Source organism: Macaca thibetana, chromosome 18 (genome assembly GCF_024542745.1).
Source record: "Macaca thibetana thibetana isolate TM-01 chromosome 18, ASM2454274v1, whole genome shotgun sequence".
Taxonomy (NCBI): Eukaryota; Metazoa; Chordata; class Mammalia; order Primates; family Cercopithecidae; genus Macaca; species Macaca thibetana.
The window spans coordinates 47086698-47111820 of NC_065595.1; the positions used below are offsets into that span (position 1 = coordinate 47086698).

The following is a 25123-nucleotide window of genomic DNA, read 5'->3' on the forward strand; positions in this document are numbered from 1 at the left end:
GATAAAGGAAATGTCTAAAAATAACTAACCTAACCACTAGTGTTAAGACTGGCATTCATAACACAAGACAAGTGCCAATTTAATTTAGCTTCTTTCTCCTGCCCCTTCCTCCTCTTTCTTTATCCACCTATATTCTCAAGGTGCTTTGTCCACTGGTGGTTTCCATTTTGATTAGAAGTGCTACCATAGAAATATATTTTTTAAAACATAGCTTTCTAGAAAAAAAAAGCCGTAGGTTTCTATAATAAACTGTAAGTTTTGTGAAATTCAAACATCATAATTATTTAAGGTGGTATGAAATATATATATGTAAAATACAGATAAAATTATGAAGTAAAAACAAACTTTACAAAAGGACCAATTTCAAAGTAAGTCCTCTCATGGAAACAAAAGGCTTTGGAAAGGATGTATAAATAGAAAGAGCAGTGAATTTAAGCACCCTTCCCTTCCCCAAACTTAGTATGCAACACTTAAAAATACATCTTCAGAATACAGTAGTAGGCCTAAAAGAAATTCAATACACCCAGTTCTTGTTTTAATTTCACCCTCAGGGAAATATGATTCATGAGAAACATAAGTTCAGAGCACGGGGTCGCAGAAATGCTTACACTTGCTACAAGCCAATATTAATACTCTTCTTCCATACATTAAAACCAGTAAAATAAAGGTCAGGATGACTAGGATCAATGTAAATGTTTAAAGAGAATAAATAACAATGTTGCAAGCTAATGGTTTTTACAATTTATAAAATTATACATACATATTAATAAATTCCACAAGCAATGCTACTAATCAGTTATATAAATATTACCTTTGTTTTACAGAAATACCTTCCTTAGGAAAAAATGTGCATTTTGATTACCCATGAGGAGAAATGTATCTATAAACAAAATAAGATTTCCTGTGCATTATTTGACAGCAATATCAATGCTCCAACCAGACACAGAGACTCTCCAGAGAACAATTCCAATAACGAAAAAGGAGAATATGTAAATGTAATCGGGGTAGAAAAGAGAATTGGAGAGCCAAGGTAATAGTTCAAGAAAAAATTATCTTATTTAATCAACTAACAAAATGGCAACTGATTAAACCATTGCTAAAATTATCGAGAACTACCTATGTTTATGTAACAAAAGGAGAAATATTCTTCTGTTTCCCTTCATTTTTCAATCTTCCTAAAAACACAACTTGGGATATCACAGCTTCTGGCCATTTGGCAAGCATCTTATTTAAGTAAGCACAACTCCAACCAACTCATTTAACTTGAATTAATGTTCTTGGTCTTTTATATTGCCACTTAAAGCTTTCAGGAAATAGTTCCTGGATACACCTGCCACCTAATTTCATGAAATCAATATTTCACTAAAGCTAAGTCAGGAAATCTTAAGGTGCTGAATTCAATTATAAATGTTACTTCAGGAGTTGATAGTAGATAAAATGTAGCATTGACACTGAAAATCATTACAGTTAAAGGGCTTTGTCTTTTGGGGGTGTGGGGGGATTGTTTTCTAAGATACCAGTAACAATCAGTAAAGACAACATGATGTTAGGGTAACAGTAACAGCTTTAACCTTTCTAGTGTCAACGTCGGTTTATAAGCACAGAAACAACATTCTCTCTGACTATACCTGAAATAAATCTATTTATAATGATGAGAGACAGCAATCATCAACATAAAATGAAAACTACTAGAATGAGTTCAAACTTCATCCAAAGATGAAAACAACTATTTACTGAAATCCAGACAAGTTACTCTTTAAGTAGAACACAATAATTCACCATATCTCTGTCATATGTACCATATTATACTTAAAAGCAGTGGTAAGCCAAAGTTCCACGTAGAAAAATTTTTGCAGACACATTAAAAACAAAAAAGCTTTTATACACAGCAAACACCTGATATTTGTCTTCAAATGCTATCTTTCCTCAGATAATTACTAACCACCTGATTGCCTTCCATGCACAGATCCTTAGAGTAAGTTTCTAGGATCTGACGTGGGGTATGTTTACTTCATTTTCAGCACAGACAGTGAAGAAATGTCAGAACAAAGACAGAAAATCCAAAATTCTAAACTCGTTCATTTGATAATCTTAAAATTGTTCCTTTTATCACTTGGCTTTTCAAACTAAGTGTGAGGAAAACTCTGGAAATTTTCAAAATAAACATTATCTTAATACATTCCTACGTCTCTCATTTCCTCCTTGGTTTGTTCATGTCTCCTAACCATCATTTTCTTCTTCTTTTCAAAATCTTTTCTCTAGGGACCTCACTTCAAGTCTAACGCTTGCTTGTGGCCCACAGTGACGGAAACACTGAGCTTTGGAATGGGCGAGACTCAGGCTCAGATAACAGATCTTTCCACTTATCATTTTGTGAAGTTAGGCAAGATACCTAGCTTCTCTCAGCACCAATTTCCTCATCTGTAAAATGAAGAAACAGCGCCCACTTCTCAATGTTACCATGAGGAATAAATGAGCTAAAAAAAAATAGAAACTGCTTGGCTCAGTGCCTGACACTGATCAGTTACTACATAAATGTTAGTTTCCTGCCTTTTTGCCAAAATGACATTGAACAGACAGTTCTAATGATATTTACGGATACATACATCTGGGTTTTCTTTTCAGTTCTTTACCTGTATTCTACTCTTAGACCTAATAAACTTCTTCCATGTTCAACACTCAGCAAGCTTTTCATTACTCTAAAGGAAAATACTGAAATCATATTATATAAATAAATAACCAAGAAGAAGCACCACATTTCTAAGCAACATGTTCAAAATTGGAGAAACTCTAGTATATTTCTTGTAATAATTTAAAATGCATGAGCAGTTTAAGGCAAAGTAGAGGCAGTATTTATGCTGCAAATTCCTTAAAACTGCAACCCAATTTGATTCTTAGTAAAGCAGAATCAGAATAATGAAGTGCTTTCAGTGAAGATAAAACAGTCACTGGGAAAAATCAGCCTCAAGAATATTTATTAATGTCATCATGCTACTTCGTTTAGAAGGGTCCCAAGCAAAAGAGTGAACAAGGAGACTACAACTTCAGCAAGAAAGATCATGGAGATGCAGTCAATGTTCACAGGGAAAAAGGCTCTGGATATATACAAGAAAGGAAAATAAAACGCTTCTATCTAGTATTACATAGGATTTTCACGTTTAGATAAATTTGTGGTTATAATATGGCCACAGTTTACACAAACTGTAATTCAGACAGAGAAATTAGAAAGCACACCAGAGTCTCTCGAATTTTCACTTTCCAACAATTCACACTTTCTCACTTTCCATTCTAGTCTGCACTGTCACACTGACAAAACAGAAATAACATATGTGAGCGACACCAATCTGGGAATCACTCTCATAACCTTCTACCCAGTCATTCAAATCGCACTGCCTGACCTTCAGGTGTCCATTTGTCCTCTCATGCCCACTAAATGACAGGGGAATGAGTGACTCTTATGGGGTTCCATACGGGAAGACCCTCAATGTCCATTTTCACCCAACGTCACTAGCTGGTACCTACCCGGAAGGAATGAACGGAACCACTCCAATGCAATCCCAGCCACTCCTGCTAGTTCAAGCATTCGGTTCAGCATCACCTCATGACCAACACGAAAGCAGCTGAGGCTCTAATATAATCATCATGGAAAGTTGTCCCAAATCCTTCATTGGAGGAAGATCCTTCATACACACCAACGCTGTCTCCAAGCCATGCCGGGGTCTGAAACCAGACTGGAAAATATTATATATGTGTATATATAGTAAAACTCCCACAAACCACTTTCTATGACTCTTCTACTTTGTCATATTTATTTACAGCTGCTTAACCAATCCTATATATATTGCCTTCTCAAGATGAAAATATGAACATTTAAGGAAAGATCCTTTCCATAGCAGAAGGTAAACTTAAAGCATATGAAGACCTGGTGCTGCCTGTTAAGGTAGTTGAGGTGATCCCAAATGGAAAATAGTTTGTCCTGAAGGGAAGAAAGAAAACACAATATTGGTTTCCAAGGCTAATCTAAACAGGGTGGACAGAAATCAGTATTCAAAAGAGAGTGAGAAAAAAAAAAAAAAAAAAAAAAAAAGCCTTGACTCAGCAGATAGAATAGCAATGCCAGATTAACCCTTGAAGGTCTGTTTGATATTATCAAATGTGTCTTTACTCCTCCTGAATCCCACCACTTTCATAATCCTAACTACCATCACCCTGACAGCATTATCCGACTCCCTCCTGATCAAAGAGCGCTAGACTGATTGCACTTGCTTATGATGGAGCAGGGCCAGGAACCTTAGAAAGAACAACAACTTGAAATGGTAAGAATTTTTTTTTTTAAATGATCAATGGAGCTCCAACAGCTATCATACATAAAAAGCAAAAAGAATTCAACCCAACTAAAAGAATTTCAGTTTTCCTTCTCCTTAATGAATAGGCTTTTAAAAAACAAAGTAATAGACATTACATAGAGTATTTAAAGTTTAACCAGATAATTCACTGTTTTTCCCCCCCTTGGGTCCTTTATTGTAAGATTGAGGACTATTTCCTTTTTGCTTGCCCCTTTCACCTAAACTAATATAATAGTGACTACTGAAACTTTTAGTCCTACTGCCGAATTTTACCAACTTCCTCTAGTTCCAGAATCATCTAAAACAAAATTAAGTGGGGTAAATCACTGCAGTATTATTTTCTATGTACTTATCCTAAATTATTTTTGAGTCAAACTGCTATCTATAAAAATGCTCATCACATATAATTGCATTTAAGGTTAATAGAATTCTGTCTTCTTACCTCCATTTAACTTGCTCTACTAGCCAGACTCATTCCATCCTTGTCAGTTATTTTCTATCTATATTAAAACAAAGAAAACTTGGAAATACCCATTTGGTATACTGCCTCCCCTACCTACTTGGTATATATTTTGGTTCCTATGTCAATTATTCTGCTGATGTCAAATACCTAGAAATCTTTTAGATAGATTTGGACCTGAGATAGCAAACATAATACTCATTATGTTTTTCTGGACATCTTTACTAACTTTACTGTATATCATAAAGAATAATAAGTCTCTCACTAAGGATAATGCAAAGAATTGACTCACCTAGGCATAAAACTCAGAAAACATTATTTTGCAAGAGAGAGTTCACTTGGTTGCTTAGTAATATGATGTAGTTTTCTTCCTAAAATTTTAAATTCTCATGTTTGACATACTGACTTCTTGTTGCATAACCTGAAGTTCCAACCACAGTCAAGTATAAGAATCTTCTCAAACCATTCGTTATACAAATATTGGCTGTCTAAGTAATATATGTTCAGTCAAATAAACATTTGCTGTGATGACCACTATGATCTAGGAATCATACACGATGTGCAAATGAGTAAGGTATACCACCAGCTATCTTGGAATTCATAGTTTAGTTGAGAGAGTTATTAAAAAAAAGTGATAGTGATACACTAGAAATTCCCCCAAGGAATACAAAAGAAGAAACCATATTTCTTTGGGGAGCACCAACAATCTGTATCTTAAGTGATAAATGAGTATTAAGGTGGCAGTGATCCTAATAACCAACAGAGGCTAAAGCATTAGTGTATGTATGTGCAATTTACAGGAATATCAGAAACCAGATTACTATTCATAATTAAAATATATTATATGCTGTATTTAGTTTAGTAGGCGGCAAGTTATTGCAGTATAATGGAAAAATCCTAGCACACAATGAATGTTCAATAAATATTAAACTGAGGATCTCAGACAGAAGCACACAAATAATGACACAGATTTTCCAAAGAATTATTTCCTACATACATATGCACCTCCTAAGAGACAGCAAATTTGTTTTGTTCCCTAAAGTCTCTTCTCCAAATTTCCATCTTGTGTATATGAAGCTTCATAATCACATTTCAAACAAAATTTGGATGACGGTGCAGACACAGGACTTTAAGACACATCCCTTTTCCCTCAAAACACACCCATCAGATAATGGGCAGAGATACTGTCGGGATACTACTGTTAACACTTATGAGTACGGAGGGTGGGAAAGTAAAGGAAATTCTACATTGATATACATTCAGGAGACTGAAGTGACCTAAGCAGCTAAAGAAATACACCACTGCCCCCACCAAAATACAACAACAACAACAACAACAAACCTGAGCACTAGTATGTTAAATGAATTAGGATTTATTGTAAATGAACTGTCATTATACCAAACATGGCAAATTAGGAAATATAAATAGGTATAATTTGCTAAATAAAGTTTTAATGTTACAGTAAAAAAAAAATGCCCTCTGAGTTACAAACAAGATCCAAATAAAGCATCTCAGTTAATAAAGGATAATTTACTTACAGGTAGAGTGTACATCAGGAAAATCCCAATCCCTGATATTGGAGTCCCAACATTAGTTTTTTTTTTAATTTTATTTTTGAGACAAGGCCTCACCCTGTCACCTAGGCTGGAGTGCAGTGGCACAATCACAGCTCACTGCAGCCTCCATCTCCTGGGCTCAAGCCATCCTCTCACCTTAGTCTCCCGAGTAGCTAGAACCACAGGTATGCACATCACACGTGGTTGATTTCTTTTTATTTTGTACATAAGGGGTCTTGCTATATTTCCAAGGATAGTCTTAAACTCCTGGCCTCAAGTGATCCTCCTACCATGGCCTCCTAATGTGCTGAGACTACAGGCATGAGCCAGCACACCCGGCCCCAACATTAGTCATTAATGTATATTAAAAACAACTCAGGCTCTGCTTCATTAAGTAACAGTTTTATATTTTGTCATAGAATCTGAATAAAGAACACTAACTAGACTCCCTTTTCTAACTACTGATGAAATTTTAGATAAAAAATTAATATTATATATTTTAATACGTCTTATGGAAACATGAAGCATTTGGTACCAGTAGGCCAAAATACTACTATAAAATATCTTAGAATATAAATTGGATTTCATTCTATCTTGATTAGCTTTCTCCAAATTTCTAACAATGGCAACAAACAGTGACATCTCATAAACTAAATATCTTACAATTGACAGAACATTTTTTCAAGTTTTTGCAAATTATTCTGTTTTTATAATAGTTTGATGCAAGAATTATGATTTCCCCTGTTTTACTGGAAAGACAAGAAAAATAGTCTAGGTGACTTATCCAAGATAACACATTACGTTCAAAGCAGAAACAGAGCTAGAATTCAATTTTCCATTCATTCAATCTGAAAATATCACAAGTCTAGTATTAACAAGGACACCATGGGGAAGAGAAGGATCAATGAGACGTGAACTCTACCAATTAAGGAAACTGCAGTCCTATTACAAGAAAAATTGAGACAGTTTATTAGATACTGCAACAGAGGAACACACATATTATGTTAAAATGAAATTGCAAGGATAAAGTAATGAAGCTAAAGGAGTGAAAGAATTCTTCACAAGGAGGTGGATTTGAATTAGGCCTTGAAGGTGGGGGTGGAGACCAAAAATTGATTAAGGCCATTATAGGCTCAGCATTGTCACAGAGACCTAAAAATATAAGGAGTGTCTGTGTAAACTATATAGGTAATTTTTTTCAAATGAAAAAGTGATAATATATCTTTAATAGAAATCAAGCCCACACATGGTATTTAATGAAAAAACAGATATGGCAGAGGCTGGTAGTTGTTCTCCAAGAAGGACCCTTCCCCACAGTTAAGCTCCTCCACTTTTTATCTTGGAACATGCCTCCTCAAATAAAGATTTATTCTCTAGCCTACCTTTCAGCTCAGTGCAAGTGTATGCCTGACCAATGGGACATGAGGAGAACTGTTTATTCAACTTTCAGAACATGTCTTTAAAGGGACTATGCATGCCCTTTCTTCCAGCTGCAAGCTATCTCAGACCACTGAGATAAGAACAAAATCCTAGAGACAGCAAAGCAACAAGATAGAAGGACCTAGCTTCCTTGATATCCTGGAGTAACAGCTATCTCATAACTCATAGGACTACCCACCTTCAGACTCCAACATGCAAAGTGAACTTCTATTTGATTATGTCACTTAAATTTTGAGACTCCATGATACCAGTGCAAACTTACACATCAGCTTATAGAATAGACTGTGCTATAAAGTGAATAGCTAATTTATTGGATCTCGATTCTCCAAACCTAAGAAAAACAATCTGAAAATATTTAAATTAACTGCAAAGGGTTTAATAAAATCAGCAGCATACACTTGTAACAGGCTATCAAATGCATGTTTTAATTTTAGTCTACATAGCAAGCCTAGACAATAGGAAGGTCAGGGATCAATATCACCATTTTACATGTGATGAATAAGACAACACATAGTGAATTAATTACACAAAGTATTTGATACTATGAATTATATTGGATTTAGCCACTTTTAATCAGTAAAATAATCATTACATATATTATATACTGCATTTGATACACTAAAGATCCATTCATGAAGAAAATTTAAATGTTACTAATGCCAGAAAAAATAATCAGTAAATGAAAACTTGATTTTCACTGTCACTTCACATTACTTCACAATGTTTTCATTTACTGATTGGACTTTTCAGACCACTATGTTTTACTGTGATTATATTTAAATATTTAATTGCTATCCATTTTATTATTTACAGAGAACAGAAGAGAAATTCAATCAGAAAACATAAAATATAATGCAAGTAAAGAAACAGAGTAGGCTGTAAGTCCATGGGGAAAATCTGAAAAGAGAGTAGCTGTTGGACAAACCCTCTTAATCAAATTGTCTACAAACAAATCTACTGGCCCTTGTCTCACATATCCCATAGTTAAATGCATTCCAAACAAAAACTTAAAAATAATACTCAATTCAATGATTTCTTCCTGCGAGGTCTTCATTGGCTCACCATGCCTTACTGAACTCAATGGCTCTCTCCATCAACGCATGGCGGAAATATGAGGCAGTCACAGCCCTTTCCTTGTTCTTTTCAGTCTTCCTTTGGGTGAGGTCTTGGTGGCAACAGGAAGCCAATGAGACCAGAATCAAACATTTTAGTTTCACTATTTGAAGTATATAGTACAATCTCTCTTGCATCCCTAACTCCCGCCAACAGTTTTACAACTATTTACTATTAGGTAGGTGCAAAAGAAATTGTTGTTTTTGCCATTCCTTTCAATACCCAAACCCACTGAATAGTACCTGAGAACTATTTCAATAGTTCCATTTCAATAGTACCTAAGAACAGAACATTGATCCTTCTTTCTTTACACAGGGTTCAGCCTTCACTTACTTTTGAATATGCTTTTGTACATTCTTCTTAAATTTTGCAACAATAAGCCTCTTCTAAGTTTAAAGATGAGTCAGATATTCACTAGTCCTATCGTTGTGGACAACTCACTTACTTTTTCTAAGCCTTAGTTTATTGATTTGTGAAACAAAAGTCTAAAAGTATATGATCTAAAATGTCCTTACCAGAAACAAAATATAATTATCAGATAAACCTCATTCATGTCTTAGTTTGCATCCTAATGCGGTAGGGGCTGTTTTGAATGATCTGTTTTGAAAAGGAAGTTTGCTCTCAGATCAATTCTCACAAGCTAAATTGGGATAGTAATAAACAACAGTAAATGGTCCATGTAGAAACTAGTCCTGGCCTTCTTTTTGCCAAAGGACACAACTCCTTAGCTATTAAAAATTATGTATCCCCCTATCCTCTTATCACAAACGTACACTTTTAATAAAGACGAGAAATTGTTGGGGAAACTAGGTGGTTGGAAGTCGAGTATGCGGAAGACCGGATTTAAAACTTTAAGTAACTATCTGCTCCAAGTTACTCAAAATGCTTCAGAGACTATTTCATAATCCCCCATCACCTTCTTATAAGAAAAGGAGAGAAGACTTTACCACTCTACTTGCTATAAAAAGTAATTTATAAAACTTTGGGAATTAAGTTATAATTGGATGACTTATTTTTGGTAATACAATAAAAAAAGAACAGAATTGAAAAATAATAAATAATTCTCATCTTAGCAATCAAGTTAAAATTTCGAAAAGTTAAATAAAAACAGAGTAAGCCATAAAAACTTTGGCAATTCCTACTAGTACTCCCTGTATTCTTGTTTAGTACTTTCCTTCTTGTAGTGGGGGAGAGTGGGAGAGGAGGCTTCAAAGTGAGCCTTGCTAATCTTAACATTTAAGAAATTAAGATCTGAGCTATTCTTTAAACCACCTCACTGACAACAACCTGTTCCAACAAATCTTAATTAATGCCAATTTTCTATTTCTGGCAAGCATCAGGTCATCTTCAATGAACACAAATTAAGCTATAAACTGAATAATCATTGTATGAATTGTTGTATTTCATGCAGATATGCTAGAGAATAACTACATTATGAATTTAAGACAGCCACAGTGGCCTGCAACATGCTCTGCTTGGCAATTATGCGTATGTCTTTTGTAAAAATAAAAAGAAAAGTGTAATGTTTTCAGACTTCCCAGTGGGAGTGTAACAAATGGGTGATAGGAGAGTGGTTGAGCAAGTGGTCATGATAAATATTCTGCTTATTCTCTGCTTAAGAACATTTCCTAAAGGATGCAGTCATGCTGCTTCGGAAACTATACTGGGGTATTCATTCATTCAGGCCTCCTTTTCTTTGCCTAGACACGTATCAGAAAAGGAAAAATGATGTTAATAACTTAGCCTCCCTCTACCTCCACCCAAACATTGGATTATCTACATTTTGTTAGCAATTATGATTTGACTAGTAACAGTTAGCAAGAAACAAGAATTTCAATCTATAAGTCCAAGATCAACAATAAAACCTTGAGAGTCTCATGAAGTCTTTAGTTCTCCCATTACCCACAGTATGTTTCCCGCTCTCGAGGCACCGTCTTCTAAAAACAAACAGTACAAAGTTACATTTAAAATATGTCATGCTGCTGTCCATAAGCCTAAATCTTTACCCAAAATGATCCTCCTCATGTTAGACAAGCAAAAACAGTGTGAGGTTTTGCATCCTCCAAATGTAAGTGGGTTGTGGAAATTTTTTTTTTTTTTCCATTCTTCAAAACTATTTACAACTAGCCTATAAACTGAAAGAGTTTCAACATACCTGTCTTTGACAAGCCAGACTTTCATTTTGGTGAGTAATCATATAGGACAGCAACAATCAGGCAGAAAAACTGCCAACAGCAATGGGAGAGTGTTCACTCAATAGAATCTTATAATCAATACTTTTTTAAATCACAGTTTCATTAGACTTAGGCTACAAATGTTTAAGAAGGTTAAGAGCGATTGGCTTTAAGTCAGACATCAAATCCCAGGTTTATCATTTTCTAGCTCGACGAACTTTTTCAAATTACTCACCCTCATCTGCCTCTGATTCTTCACCGGTAAAATGGGGAATATAGTATCTACCCATCTCAAATCTTTTGTTTCAAGGTAATTTATGTGAAGTCCTTGGCATTAAGCTTAATATAAAGGATCAATAGATGTTAGGTATTATTTTTATTATCATGTCCCTATTTATTAATTTACTTGACATACTACATAAAACACAGCATTTCAGCACTATGCCAAGAAAATTAATGGTACAAAGGAATGAGTTCCTTACCTTTAAGAGCTTATATTTGTGTTGGAAAGACAACACTTTTTAACATGTTGGAATATCATATACATGAATAATTCAAGAGAGAATTTAGAAATTCTCAACTTTAAAATCAAAAAATAACATTAAGTATGAGGCTTAAGACATCTTCACAGAGAAGAGGCTGAAAGACCTCATTAAATAACACAGAAAATGGTCTGAAATACTCAAAGGCAGAAATGGTATTTTATTCATCTATTAACCCCCACAACTTCTACAGTCTCAAGAACACAGCATGTGCTGAATAAATGTTAATGGAATGAACATATGCCTTAAAACTTCCCAAAAGTAATCAGGATCTTACACAGTAAACACTGAGTAGGCACTTAGTAGGTATTTAATTAACTTAACGGTAATAGCTACATCTCCACAACTTTATCTTAATTTCTCTGAGGTCCTCTAATTTCTGTGATGTTCCTCTAATTTGACAACTAACCACCCCGCATATATATACCTAAGTACTAAGAACAGGCCCAGGAGATGCATACTAGCAGACTAGAGAGAGTCCAGAGATCATATGGACATCTCACACTGCACCAGCACAGTCCATAACTTATTAAAAAAAGAAACTCAATAGAATAACGACCTGAACTCCAGTCAACAATTATCAATTTCATTTCTGCTTGGGTGTGTGAGAAGGCATAGGATAAAGAGTCTTTTCATCGTCCTAAAAGAACTAGGATTTATTTTTAGGAATTAAGTGCTATTGCTTTTAGAAAACCTGGCTCAACAAAAATAAAATTTTTATTCCTTCTGAAAACAAATCAACTATAAAAAGAAGTCCCCATGTGAGCATAACAACTGTTTTGCATTTGAATTATGTTGTCAAGTTCAAAACAATGAAGCAAAACTAAAATCATTTTGGCGAGTGGCAATTAAGGGCACAAGCAATAAAATAAGAGATGAAGAGCACCACTTAGAAAAAATAATTAAATAAAATCATCCCAGTTAAATGCCTATTCCTCTTCAAAGATTTTCACCTGCATAGGATACTTGAAAGACTCACACACAATGTAATTTTACATCCATTTTGGGTCCTACTTCTGCACTGAAATATTTATAGAGTGTTCAGTGTTTCTGGAGTAAATTATACCTAGATCTTGATAAAGCTGAAATCACTAAAATTACCTTTTTTTGCTCAATTATATGGAAGAATGGAGAAAGAAAGTTTGACAGCATAAAAAGATATATTAAGAAATGGCCATTTCGTAGCTATAATTGCATAGCTTAGTGGTTATTGATGCCCTGAGGCATCGATATATATGCAGTCACCACAGCTATTTTTACCAAAGGCTTCAAATAAAATGCAAGTAAGTTTATGTTACGTGAATACACACATTATATTTGTTTTGTTTTATTTTGTTTTGTTCGAGACAGAGTCTCGCTCTGTCGTCCAGGCTGGCGTGCAGTGGCATGATCTTGGCTCACTGCAACCTCTACCTCCCAGGTTCAAGCAATTCTCCTGCCTCAGCCTCCCAATTAGCTGGGATTACAGGTGCAGGTCACCACTTCAGGCTGATTTTTGTATTTTTAGTAGAGATGGGTTTCACCATGTTGGCCAGGCTGGTCTTGGAAGCCTGACCTTAGGCAATACGCCCACCCTGGCCTCCCAAAGTACAGGGATACAGGCGTGAGCCACTGCACCCAGCCAATATTTGAATATAAAACTTCTTAATTTTATTGGTTTATACGTTAGGAATAACATATGAAAACACATATGAGTAGGCAAAAATGGAAGCATGGTACTGTGTTAAGCATATTGTTATAAATAACTTCCAAAATGAAATATGAAAAAATTCTAGAGATATTATGTTATACTATGAATTCTAAAAATCTTCCAAATTCTGAATCACGGTTATGGACTGAATGTCTTTGTACTTTCAAAATTCATACGTTGAAACTATAACCCTCAGTGTATCTGCATTTGAAGATGGGCCCTAGAGCGAAGTGATTAAGGATAAATGAGGTCCTAAGGATGGAGCCCTGATCCAATAGGATTGGTGTCCTTATAAGAAGAAACAGTAGACAGCTTGCTGTGTCTCTGTGCAGACATATGGAAGAAAGGCCAATGTGATGACACGCAAGAAGGCAGCCACTATAAGCCAGGAAGAAAGTCCTTACCAGAAACGGACACTGCCAGCCTTAATCTGGGCTTTCTGCCTTCCAGAACTGTGAGAAAATAAATTTCTGTTATTTAAGCCATCCACTCTATGGTATTTTGTTATGGCAGCTTAAGCTGACTAAGACAATCACAATTAAGTCTGGGAGGACTTAATAGTGATTAAGAGTCATCTTCCAAACTCACTGCATTACTGAGGCATTCTGTATAAAAAGTATTTCCTTCCCATTCAGCAATCCAATCTTACATCAACAATGGGATAACTACCAGAAATGTGAGTGCCTGTGCACGCACATGTGCGCGCACGCGCGCGCGCACACACACACACACTTATTTGAATTCTTGTGGGGCTCGACTTCTACTTTTCAAATCACGAAAAAAGTAACAGGAGACATTTCACAATGAACCACAAATAGTCAACTATGGCTGCAATATCAGATGTTTGATTATAAAGGCTTTACAGTTACCCAAGCCCAAGTCGATTACGATTGTGCTGAAAACTTGAAACCTGATCTTGCTGGGTAGCATTTCACATAATGATTTTCTACTCAGAAAATGCTGCCACAGTAATATATAATCTTATCATTCTCCTCAAGAATTACTTTATTTTGTCCCTACATTTAAAAAGTTTAAGTTAAAAGAAGCCTAACTTATTAGATACTACAGAGTTATTTTAAACAATTAGTGATATTCATGTGCAAACTATGACTTCTTATTTAATCAAGTTACACCATTTAACTCAAAACTAATTAAATATGTACAGAAAATATACAATGCCCCAAAACATTTTAAATGACATATTTTGGGTAAAACCAAATGTATACAAAATTGGCCAGATTAGAAATTCAAAATTTTATCTAAATGTAAGGTGTAATGTAGGCTTTACCATTCATACATAAGCCCTATAGTATCAGAATATTATATAATAGATTTATCCAGATACCATCTAACTAGAAAAAAGTACCATATTTAATTTAATCAATCAATCATCAAACATACAAAAGACTGTAGCTTTTGATTAATCACTTTAAGTGATTAATATGTGTGATACAGTCTCTTGAATTTAGGGATACCTCATGTTTTGTGTGTTTCACTTTATTATGCTTCACAGATACTGCATTTTTTACAAATTGCAAGTTTGAGGCAACCCTGCATCAAGCAAGTCTATTGGTGCCATTTTTCCAACAGCATTTGCTCATTTCCTGTCTGTGTCACAGTTTGGTAATTCACACAATATTTGAAACTTTGTCATTATTATATCTGTTATGATGTCCTATAATCAGTTATCTCTGATGTTACTACTGTAATTGTTTGGAGTGTCATGAACAGTGCCCATATAAAATGGTAAACTTGGTCAAAATTCTATGAAGGCTAGGAGAGGTGAGGAAGCTGCAGAAGAAAAGTTAGAAGCTGGCAAAGTTTGGTTCATGAGGCTTAAGGAAAAAGGCCATCTCTATAACATAGAAGTGCAAAGTGAAGCAGCAATTACTAATGTAGAAGCCCCAGCAAGTTGTCCAAAATATCTAGCTAAGATCATTGACAAAGGTGGCTATACGAACTAGATTTTCTATGTAGACAAAACAGCCTACATTCATTACTGAAAGAAAATGCCATCTAGGACTTTCATAGGTAGAGAGGTGAAGTCAACGTTTGCTTTCAATGCTTCAAAAAACAGGCTCACTCTCCTGTTTGGGGCTAATGTCACTGATGACTTTATGTTGAAGCCAATGATCATTTAGCATTTCGGAAATCCCAGAGCACTTAAACATTATGTTACATCTGCTATACCTGTACTCTATAAATGGAAAAACAAAGCATGCATGACACCACATCTGTTTACAAAATGCTTTACTGAATATTTTAAGCTGTTAAGACTTACTGCTCAGGAAAAAAAAAAAAAAAAAAAAAAGATTCCTTTCAAAATACTACTGTTCACTGACAATGTATCTAGTCACCCAAGAGATGAGGGAGATGTACAAAGAGACTAACGTTTGCTTTCATACCTGCTAAGACAACATCTATTCTGCAGTCCATAAATCAAGGAATAATTTTGATTTTCAAGTCTTCTTATTTAAGAAATATATTTCTGGCCGGGCGCGGTGACTCAAGCCTGTAATCCCAGCACTTTGGGAGGCCGAGACCGGTGATCACGAGGTCAGCAGATCGAGACCATCCTGGCTAACATGGTAAAACCCTGTCTCTACTAAAAAATACAAAAAACTAGCCGGGCGTGGTGGTGGGCACCTGTAGTCCCAGCTACTCAGGAGGCTGAGGCAGGAGAATGGCATAAACCCGGGAGGCAGAGCTTGCAGTGAGCTGAGATCCGGCCACTGAACTCCAGCCTGGGCGACAGAGTAAGACTCCATCTCAAAAAAAAAAAAAAAAAAAATATATATATATATATATATATATATATATATATTTCCTAAGGCTATATATATATATGTATATATATATTTCCTAAGGCTATAACAGCCATAGATAGCAATTCCTCTGATGCATCTGAGCAAAGTGAACTGAAAATCTTCAGAAAAGAGTTCACCCTTCTAGATGCCATTGAGAACATTCATGATCCACGGAAGGTGGTCACAATAGCAACATTAACAAGAGTATGGAAGAAGTGGATTCTGATCCACTTCAACACTTCAGTGGAGGAAGTAACTGCAGATGTGGTAGAAATGACAAGAGAACTAGAATTTGAAGTGGAGCCCAAAGTTGTGACTGAATTATTTCAATCTCATGATAAAACTTTCACAGGTCGGGAGGTGCTTCTTATAGATGTGTAATGAAGATAATTTCTTGAGGTAAAATCTACTTCTGGTGAAGATACTGTGAACATTGTTGAAATACAAATAAATGATTTAGAATATTACATTAACTTAGTTGATACAAAGCAACAGCACGGGCTGACTCCAGCTTTAAAATAAGTTCTACTATGGGTAAAATATTGTCAAATAGCATTGCATACCACAGAAATATTTCAGGACAGGAAGTGTCAATCAATACAGAATACTTCACTGTTGTCTTACTTTAAGCAACTGCCACAGCCATTCCATCCTTCAGCAACCACTATCCTGATCAGTCAGCAGCTATCAACATCAAGACAAGGCTCTCTCCACCAGCAAAGTGATTATGACTTGTTGAAGGTTCAGATGATTGTTACCATTTTTTTTAGATAGGGTCTCATTCAGTCACCCAGGTTGGAGTGGAGTGGCACCATCTCAGCTCACTACAGCCTGACCACATCGGCTCAAGTGATCCTCCTGCTTCAGCCTCCCTAATTAATATCTGGAACTATAGATATGTACCACCAAGTCTGGCTAATATTCTATTTTTTGTAGAAACAGGGTCTCACTGTTTCTGTTGTTGTCCAGGCTGGTCTCAAACTCCTGGGCTCAAGTAGTCCTCCTTCCTTGGCCTCCCAAAGTGCTGGGATAACAGGCATGAGCCACCATGTCCAGCATAAAGTATTTTTTTAATTAAGGTATGCACAGTGTTTTTCAGACATAATGCTACTGCACACCCAATAGACTACATTATATAAACACGACTTTTATATGCGCTGGGAAACCAAACAATTTGTGTGACTCCCTTTTATGCAATATTCTCCTTACTGTGATGGTCTGGAATCAAACCTGCAATATCCTCAATGAATGCCTGCATTATGGATTCCTTATTAAGAAATGCTACTATAAACTGAAGTCAGTTTTGAGGGAAAAAAAAAAAAACAGATTTGCAAAGGGGGAAGGAAGACTTGGGATAAGATGACCAGATAAGAAGATAGTGCAATAATCCAGGTAAGAAATGAAAAGTATCTGAAGAACTGCAAAAAGTATGGTACACAGAAAGAAAGACGTGCTTAGGAAGTAAAACTAACACTACCCAGAACCATCTGGCCATGACGTCCGGGGAGTTAAGAATGGCACTGATTGAGATTTCTAATCTGAGTAATGATGACAAGTAAAATTTTATGTCAACTAAGAGCTAGATTATTCTCGAAGCTTGCTTATACACATGTACACACACAAATATATGCAAATTGCCCTGTGTTTCTGTTTAATAACACCATTGTCTCATACATCCCTCTCTAAGTAGCTGACTGTGCACACCATTTACACAATGAGAGAATTAGATGTTAACAAATGGCAGGGATGACACTGTGAGCTAACACTGTAATTCTAAAATGCCCAACACAAACAAACTAGACCACCATTTCAGTATTAAAGGAAGGGCGCCAACATGGAGTCTGCAGATAAGAATTGATTTTGCAGTAGAAATTACTTGCGTTTATTTCTTATCTCTAGGCAAAACATTGCAGCGGCAAGAAAGAATCATCTCCTAAAGCACTAATTAGCAACATAAATCTCACCAAGAGCAATGCCAAGAAATTTTATTGTTTGTCACTATACATGGTAATAGAATTTCTGACATGTTATCCCCCTAAAGAAATGCAACATCTTTAATAAACCACAGTACAAAGTGGAGATTTTAATTTCAGCATATCATAACAGAGATTGCAAAACAGAAAACATAAAAAGTCTTAAACAAAACGAGGTAAAAATAAATTCCGGAATTATCAGTGGAATAAAAAATTCTCATTGATACTAGAATAATGACAAAATCTGGGATGTCAATGCATGTTCTACATCACAAAATCTAAAATATGTCCATTATTCTGAGGAACACTAAACATAACAGATACTGTTTATAAAACTTTTTAAAATGTCCCTACTGAAATATATAATTATAGGTTGCTTCTCTGTAAACAGTTGATGAAATTTAACATAGTTTTTAAATCTAAAGTATGGCATCTCTAATATTGTTAAAATGTACCTCATAAATACTGTCTTGCCCTCAACCCAACAGAGGTTTTCTTAATTGCTTTGTGTGGTTTGTGTGTGTATATATATTTTAATTTTATGACCACTTCAGGCTCATTATAAACTATTTGCCTATTACCAAATAATATAAAACTAAATCACAGTTCCTGCTACATTAGTAACAGGTATCTTATAATGATAATGTCCAGCACATACAAAAATTATTCCTCACTGATGAATGGTTGTTTTGCTCTCACTACATAAGTCAGGTAAGCCTTACTCCATGACCTTGCAACCCCTGGATATGTTACTATTAACAGAGCACACATTTCTTTGGAAGCATCACTTGAAAAATTATGTGAGACATGGCATCAAAAAACACATCCTCAGGCATCAAAAATCCCACAGTCCTCTTGGTAAAGGAATGATAACTTCTGAACAAGCAAATCAAAAACAGAAAATCAGAATTGGAATGACCCCCAAAATCATCCAAAGCAACACTGTAACTAGACTTACTCCTCTTTTCTAAACAAATATTTTCACTTACTGCAGACGAGAACATACTCCACGGCAGCACCCTAACTCCCTGAGGAAGGAAGTGGGGATGTTTAGCTGAGAAGTCCAAAGAGGGATATCAAATATCCATCCACAAAAGCAGCAGACTGGAGTATTCACATTTTAATCCCATTTATAGAAGCAGCATGGCTATTTGATTATATGATTCCAATCATCTGAAAAGCCTTCCAATACTTTGATTGATCAACTGCTGACAATTAATAAACATAAAGGAGCAGAAACCCTAAAAACACTCAGAATCAGTGAAGCAAGTACACAGAGGGACCAGAATAAAATGACATTAATAAAATCTTCTATCCTATTATACAGAGGGGAAGTAAAAATTACCAAGAGTATTTTCATAAGAAAGAAAACCAGGTCTTAAAAAATCATTCTATTTTTTTTTTCAACAAAACCACATGTCCTTCTGCTAATTTATTATATTCATATTTCATACTTCTTTTTTACCCACATGGAAGGTACTTATTTCATTCTGGCTTTTCCAAATAGAATTTAATCCTACTGTACACATTTCATCAATAATATGGAGACACAGAACATGATGTAAAAAGTCCTATTTTTATCATGTCTACATGAACATTATATGATTTAAAGTGTCACTTGTAAAGAGGGAAACACAGCATACAATGTCAAATTTCACCTCAAATAACAGTAACATATGTACTGAACACATTCAAATATCCTCATTAGTTTTGCCAAAATTACTAATGTAGTTTTTCTATTATAAGTTACAAGTTTAAACTAGTGGCTTTCACAGTGTTTGAAAACAAGCAACAGCACGATAACTTCAGTTGTTCACAGATAATCTGCTGGAAACTATCAGCATACATATATTTAATGGGATTTCCACAAACCTGTTAAGTTTCTTTTGATGTTAAAAATAACTACTATTACATATCATTAAAAACACAACATGTTAAAAAGAAGTTTCTAATTCTGAATGCAAGCCAAAGTCATTACTAAGCACCAGCAAATTAACATCTTGAGAATGAAGATTATTGACTAAACAACTATTTATTGAGTGTCTGCCGAGAGCCAGAAGCGTTAGGTACCCTGCCCTTAAGGAGCTCACACATAGGCAGGGAAGACATACAAAGACAAAATTACAGTACAGCGAGGTAAGCGCTATCGGAGACCTGCCTGACACATACAGAATGAAGGACCCCCATAGTACTTGACACAACTGGCCTTGCTTTGAGTACAGGTTGGAATGATGATGGTGGCTGAAGACCTTATCTTCTATTGTCTAGAAATGCTAGGTACAGTAGAGGACTGTTTGGGGGAGGACCATTAAAACATTACCTCTCATCCATAGAAGAGACCACCAGAGGGTTATGGCCATATTAGTAACTTTACAAGCACTTCCCTGTATTTAATCACGCATATTACTAATGTGCATTTCTTGAAACACATCATTAGTAAATACCTAGAAATCAATCAGCTATGTTTGACCTCATGAAGGTGGAATTTCTAAACTTTACTTAAGAAAAACACATACAGTTACATTTCATTTACTCAACTACCTTAAATATTTGGAAAACATTTAAGAACTTGGAAAGTAGCAAAACAGTACATTAAGGAGGCAAAATAAGTGTCCATATCTGCTCCTTGAAACAACATCCATACATACAAGACAGTCCTAAACTCACTCAAAAGCTAGGTATGTTTATTTTAGAGGTGACTCTAACAAGAAAATTAGAACTAGAAAACAAGGGAACAGGGAGCACAGATGCATGAGTCGTAAGTAATGGATTACCATTGACAAGAAGGGGGAAATTTAAAGAAAAAGAATGAAAAAACAAATGGGAGCACAAAATGCATAGTCTGAGGCCACTTGATGCAGAGCAGATTTTACAGAAGAAAACTTTAACTGTGTTCTCTTTCTTTGCTTTTCCTTTTCCTATTCAAACTGGTAATTGTATGCAGGTACTTCACTAATACTATACTGGTTCATGAGTATTTGTAACAAAGGACTTTTTTCTTCCTTACAGAAGGACAAATAGTGACACAGTGGGTGAAGTGGAGAGACAGATTCAATTTAGAGGACTAAGGAGTTACATTCCCCATTTCAGCGTTCTTTAATTACTCTTTGAAGAAGTTGGTTTTTAAAATTTGTTTGTCTTTGTTAACTACGCATGCTGAAAGCCCTCTTATATACCATTCTGGGAGGACCAGCATTTTGAAAATTTTGAAATAATGCTATAATATAACAAGTGTAATTAAAATGTTGTTGTGAGTCACAGTACAGGGATTTTTATATCTCCAGCTTCATAACAACTGATAACAGCAGAGTCACTCCTGTGGAGAAGAATATCTTAATGAACGAATTTCAAATGTCTGCTTTTAGGAGGTGCTTTTTATGTCCACATTGGCAGATTCCTCTGGCAACAACGCCCACATAAGACAGTTGACATCCTTAGATTTTTAGCCCTTCTTTTCTTTTGACTATGGCACAAATATTTTCAGTGCTTTCTAATTGTCATAAATATTTCCAGGGTTACTGACAGGTGGCAAGAAGAAAATTAATCTCCTGTTTTCCTGATTTTGTTCCCTAACTCCTTAAACTGACATCTGGGTTAAAATAGGATCTCCTTTAACAGAGTTGTTAGGTACTGTTAGCAACTAACCTGCCCACTGCTGCCTCCACTTTGTGGGGGAACAATTAGTGCAAACACAATGTGGTTATATTATCTTAGGCTACTTCTACAGAGCAGGCAGAAAAAAAGTCTCCAAAATAAAAAATGAAAATTTGAGCATAGGTTTCCTGTACCCCAGTAAATTGTGATGTCTATGGACCTACCTTGCAAAAGATACATTTTAAACAGCTAAAGGCTGATGTTACCCACACGTTAAAGTTATAGGAGTTATAGCTGAAACCTACTTTTCACAAAAAGTCAGCCTCAGAAGGATATTTATTTATCTTAGCAGTTTCTATATCCACATCAAATGAAAACATTCAAAAGGTAGTTCGGTAGGTTTAATTTCATCAAGTTGTGACTACTGTATGCTCAATGGCTTACAGATGGACAACTCATGTACACAAATCTATTCTATGTAACAAGGCTGATTACATACACATATGACAACATCATAGTTGTTTTATCCTATAGTAAACCTTTTTCTCCTTGAGTAATATCATCTATACGGCCCTAACTTGCTATCTAAAACCATAAAATTAATACCTAAGAATAAAGAATCATCACTGAAATATCTGGCAACCAAAAGAAATTCCTGTTATATGCTACAACATGAGGAAACCCTGAAAACATTATATGCTAAGTCCAATAAGCCTTTCACAAAAGGCTACATATCTATATTCCACTTATATTAAATGTCTAGAATAGCAAGTCCATAGAGACAGAAAGTGGACTAGCAGCTGCCAGAGGCAAGAGTAGTTGGGATATGGAGTGACCGCTAATGGGTGTAGGGTTTCATTTTAGGGTGATGAAAATGTTCTAAAGTTTGATAACGTTGATGATGCAGAACTTTGTGAATATAACATAATCCACTAAACTGTACATTTTAAAAGGGTAAATATTAGGCTCAACAGTTATTACAGGATGCACCAAGTAGAGTTTCTTAAACATAAGAGGACTAGATTTTCAACCACATTTACTGGCACTGAATTTTATCAAAGTGAGCTCATCTTTATATCCTGGGATCTACCTATTAAACCTGTAAAAGTGTTTCTCTTTCACCACCTGGTTTCAGAAACACGATCTCCTCTTACAAGAAAAAGAAACAGGAATAACTTCAAGGAGGGGCTAAGTCACACAGTGCTGTTCTTTGTTAAGAAAGTACCTCCTGTATCAATCCATCTAATGTAATGTATTAAGGTAACAGGCAAGTCCAAGGAAATCTTAAACCATCCAACTACTTCTCAATTAGAAAAGAATTTGTGGGTAGTTACCCAATTCACAATCAACTACAGTATCAAAATCTAGATACACCTACTGCTCAGCAACGAGTGGCAATTATTATTTAATGAAAACAGAAAATGTTTTAAATATGGATACTGACCTTGTTTCTTTTAACCCTTCTTTCTGAATGACTTCCAATATCTGCTTTGCTGTCATTGGTGAGTTGGGGTGTTTTTCTAGTGCCTAAAATATAAACATAAGATTCCGAGATTATTGCACGGCAGCATACAAAATGAAAATGTACGTGAATCATGCATTCTCTGTTTATTTTACTACAGGGGAAGGGGCTTTTACATCAAAGTAAGAGTCCATCATACAGGTCAGGTGCCCAAAGGGAGAACGTAATTTTTTTGGACATTTAAATCGGAAATTTCTGCAACAAAAAGGGGCCATCCTTCAAACATGTCACAAAGGCATACACACCAAAAAAGAAATGTGAACCCTAAAGAAAACAAGTTAACAAATGTATATAATTTCCTTTATTTAAAAAGTTTCTAATATTTTATGGTGAAAGTCATGTTTTCAGGCTGTTAAAATGTTTCCTAAGATTCCAGGTCCTTGGAAACATGGAGCCTGAATACTACCAATAGAAGAGAACAGAGTGTGGTCACAAACAGCCTCACTGGATTCATGCCCAAAATATTGAAAGAAGCATACAGGAACCCAAGTAACTCATTACAGTGTGTTTTCCAGTTCAGCTCAGTTTCCTTTCCTTTGCCTTTTCCAATTAATTTCAAGTAAGCCCTTTCCTCTTCCATTTAGCCTATCTCAGTCATATGAACTCAGTCCCATTCTCTTTCTCTCCTCTTCTGCCCTACCTATCTTTTGTGAAAGGGGTTCTTTTAAACAAACGGTGTGGAATACACAGGACATAGCTGATTATTTCCACAGGTCTTAGACCATCAGCCCTGGAAATCAGGTTCCTTTATTTTTCCAGGGACTTAACCCCATGTGGTGGAAACAATAAACAGTAGTGCCCCTACTGTGCACCAACATGAACTACAGGGACCACATCTGGGTACAAGAAACAAGTTACACACATCTTCACAATGACCTACTCCAAGGGTAGATGACACCTAATTAAAGATGCTATGCAGGAGCTTCATGCTCAAGTCATGGCCTCTTGTAACTTAGAAACACTAGAGTTCCAATCTATTATTATTTGAAGAATCATAATTATTAAGAATTAACAGGGTCATTCTGAAAATGTAAACTTGAAAAGGCTTCCAAATCTGTTCAAAATGGCTCTGTGATCTCTTATACTGTCAATAACCAAATTTCAACTGCTTCACAAGTGAAGGCTCTGTTCATCAAGGCCCTTCAGTGTGTTGCATGCAGCCTGCCCATCCTAACTTTTCAGATACTTTCCTATTCTCTCCTTTCTAGTTCCCAGGAAATTCCCCCTATTCCCAATCCTGATCAGCCCCGTCCTTACTCATAGTTGTAAATTCTTTAAAGAATACAGAAATATGAGCCACACTACAACAAGGGTATAGCAACAAGTATGTGAAAGGGAAAGAAGGAAAGTGGTCCTCGCAGAGGAGGACACTGTAGAGCTGAACTGAACACTGGAAAAGGGGAAACAGAAACATAGGCGAAGTTGTTTAGGGAAGAGGAGTATAAATATATTGGAAAAAAGGCAATAAGGAAACTGCACAATAGAGCTGAAAAGGGGGAAAGAATAGAGCACAGGGGAAAGAGGAAGAAGGCGATATGAAAACAAAAAGCTGACAGAAGTTTTAAAATAAGAACTGTAAGTAGAACAGTACATAATTATGAATTACTGAAAGGAGATGCTGTGTTCACATGGACTATATATAGGGTGAGCACTGCCTCAAATGAAAGGCAACGGGTCTCTCATAAAAGATATGGGCAGGAGGTCAATAGACACAGACACACAGGAAGCAAGCAAGGAAGAGGGCAACTGGAGGGAAAGGCATACGATGGGGAAAGAAGAGAAAGATAGGAGGAGGGTGAGAAAGGAGGAAAATTGAGCTGAACTGGGAATGTCTAAAGGCAAACTGATTAAATCTAGAAAGGGCCAAAGAAGAAACTCCAGTGTACTGGACAATGTTTTAACGGAA

At 35.7% G+C, this 25123-nt stretch overlaps 1 protein-coding gene across 1 annotated transcript in view; it reads right to left on the minus strand.

The window, feature by feature from the left end:
* Nucleotides 1-25123, minus strand: part of ASXL3 (ASXL transcriptional regulator 3) — a 182306-nt gene that overhangs the window by 129517 nt on the left and 27666 nt on the right. Inside the window, exon 2 of the mRNA XM_050768312.1 lies at nucleotides 23140-23222. Coding sequence (XP_050624269.1) covers nucleotides 23140-23222 — 83 coding nt within the window. The remainder of the gene's footprint in view (nucleotides 1-23139; nucleotides 23223-25123) is intronic.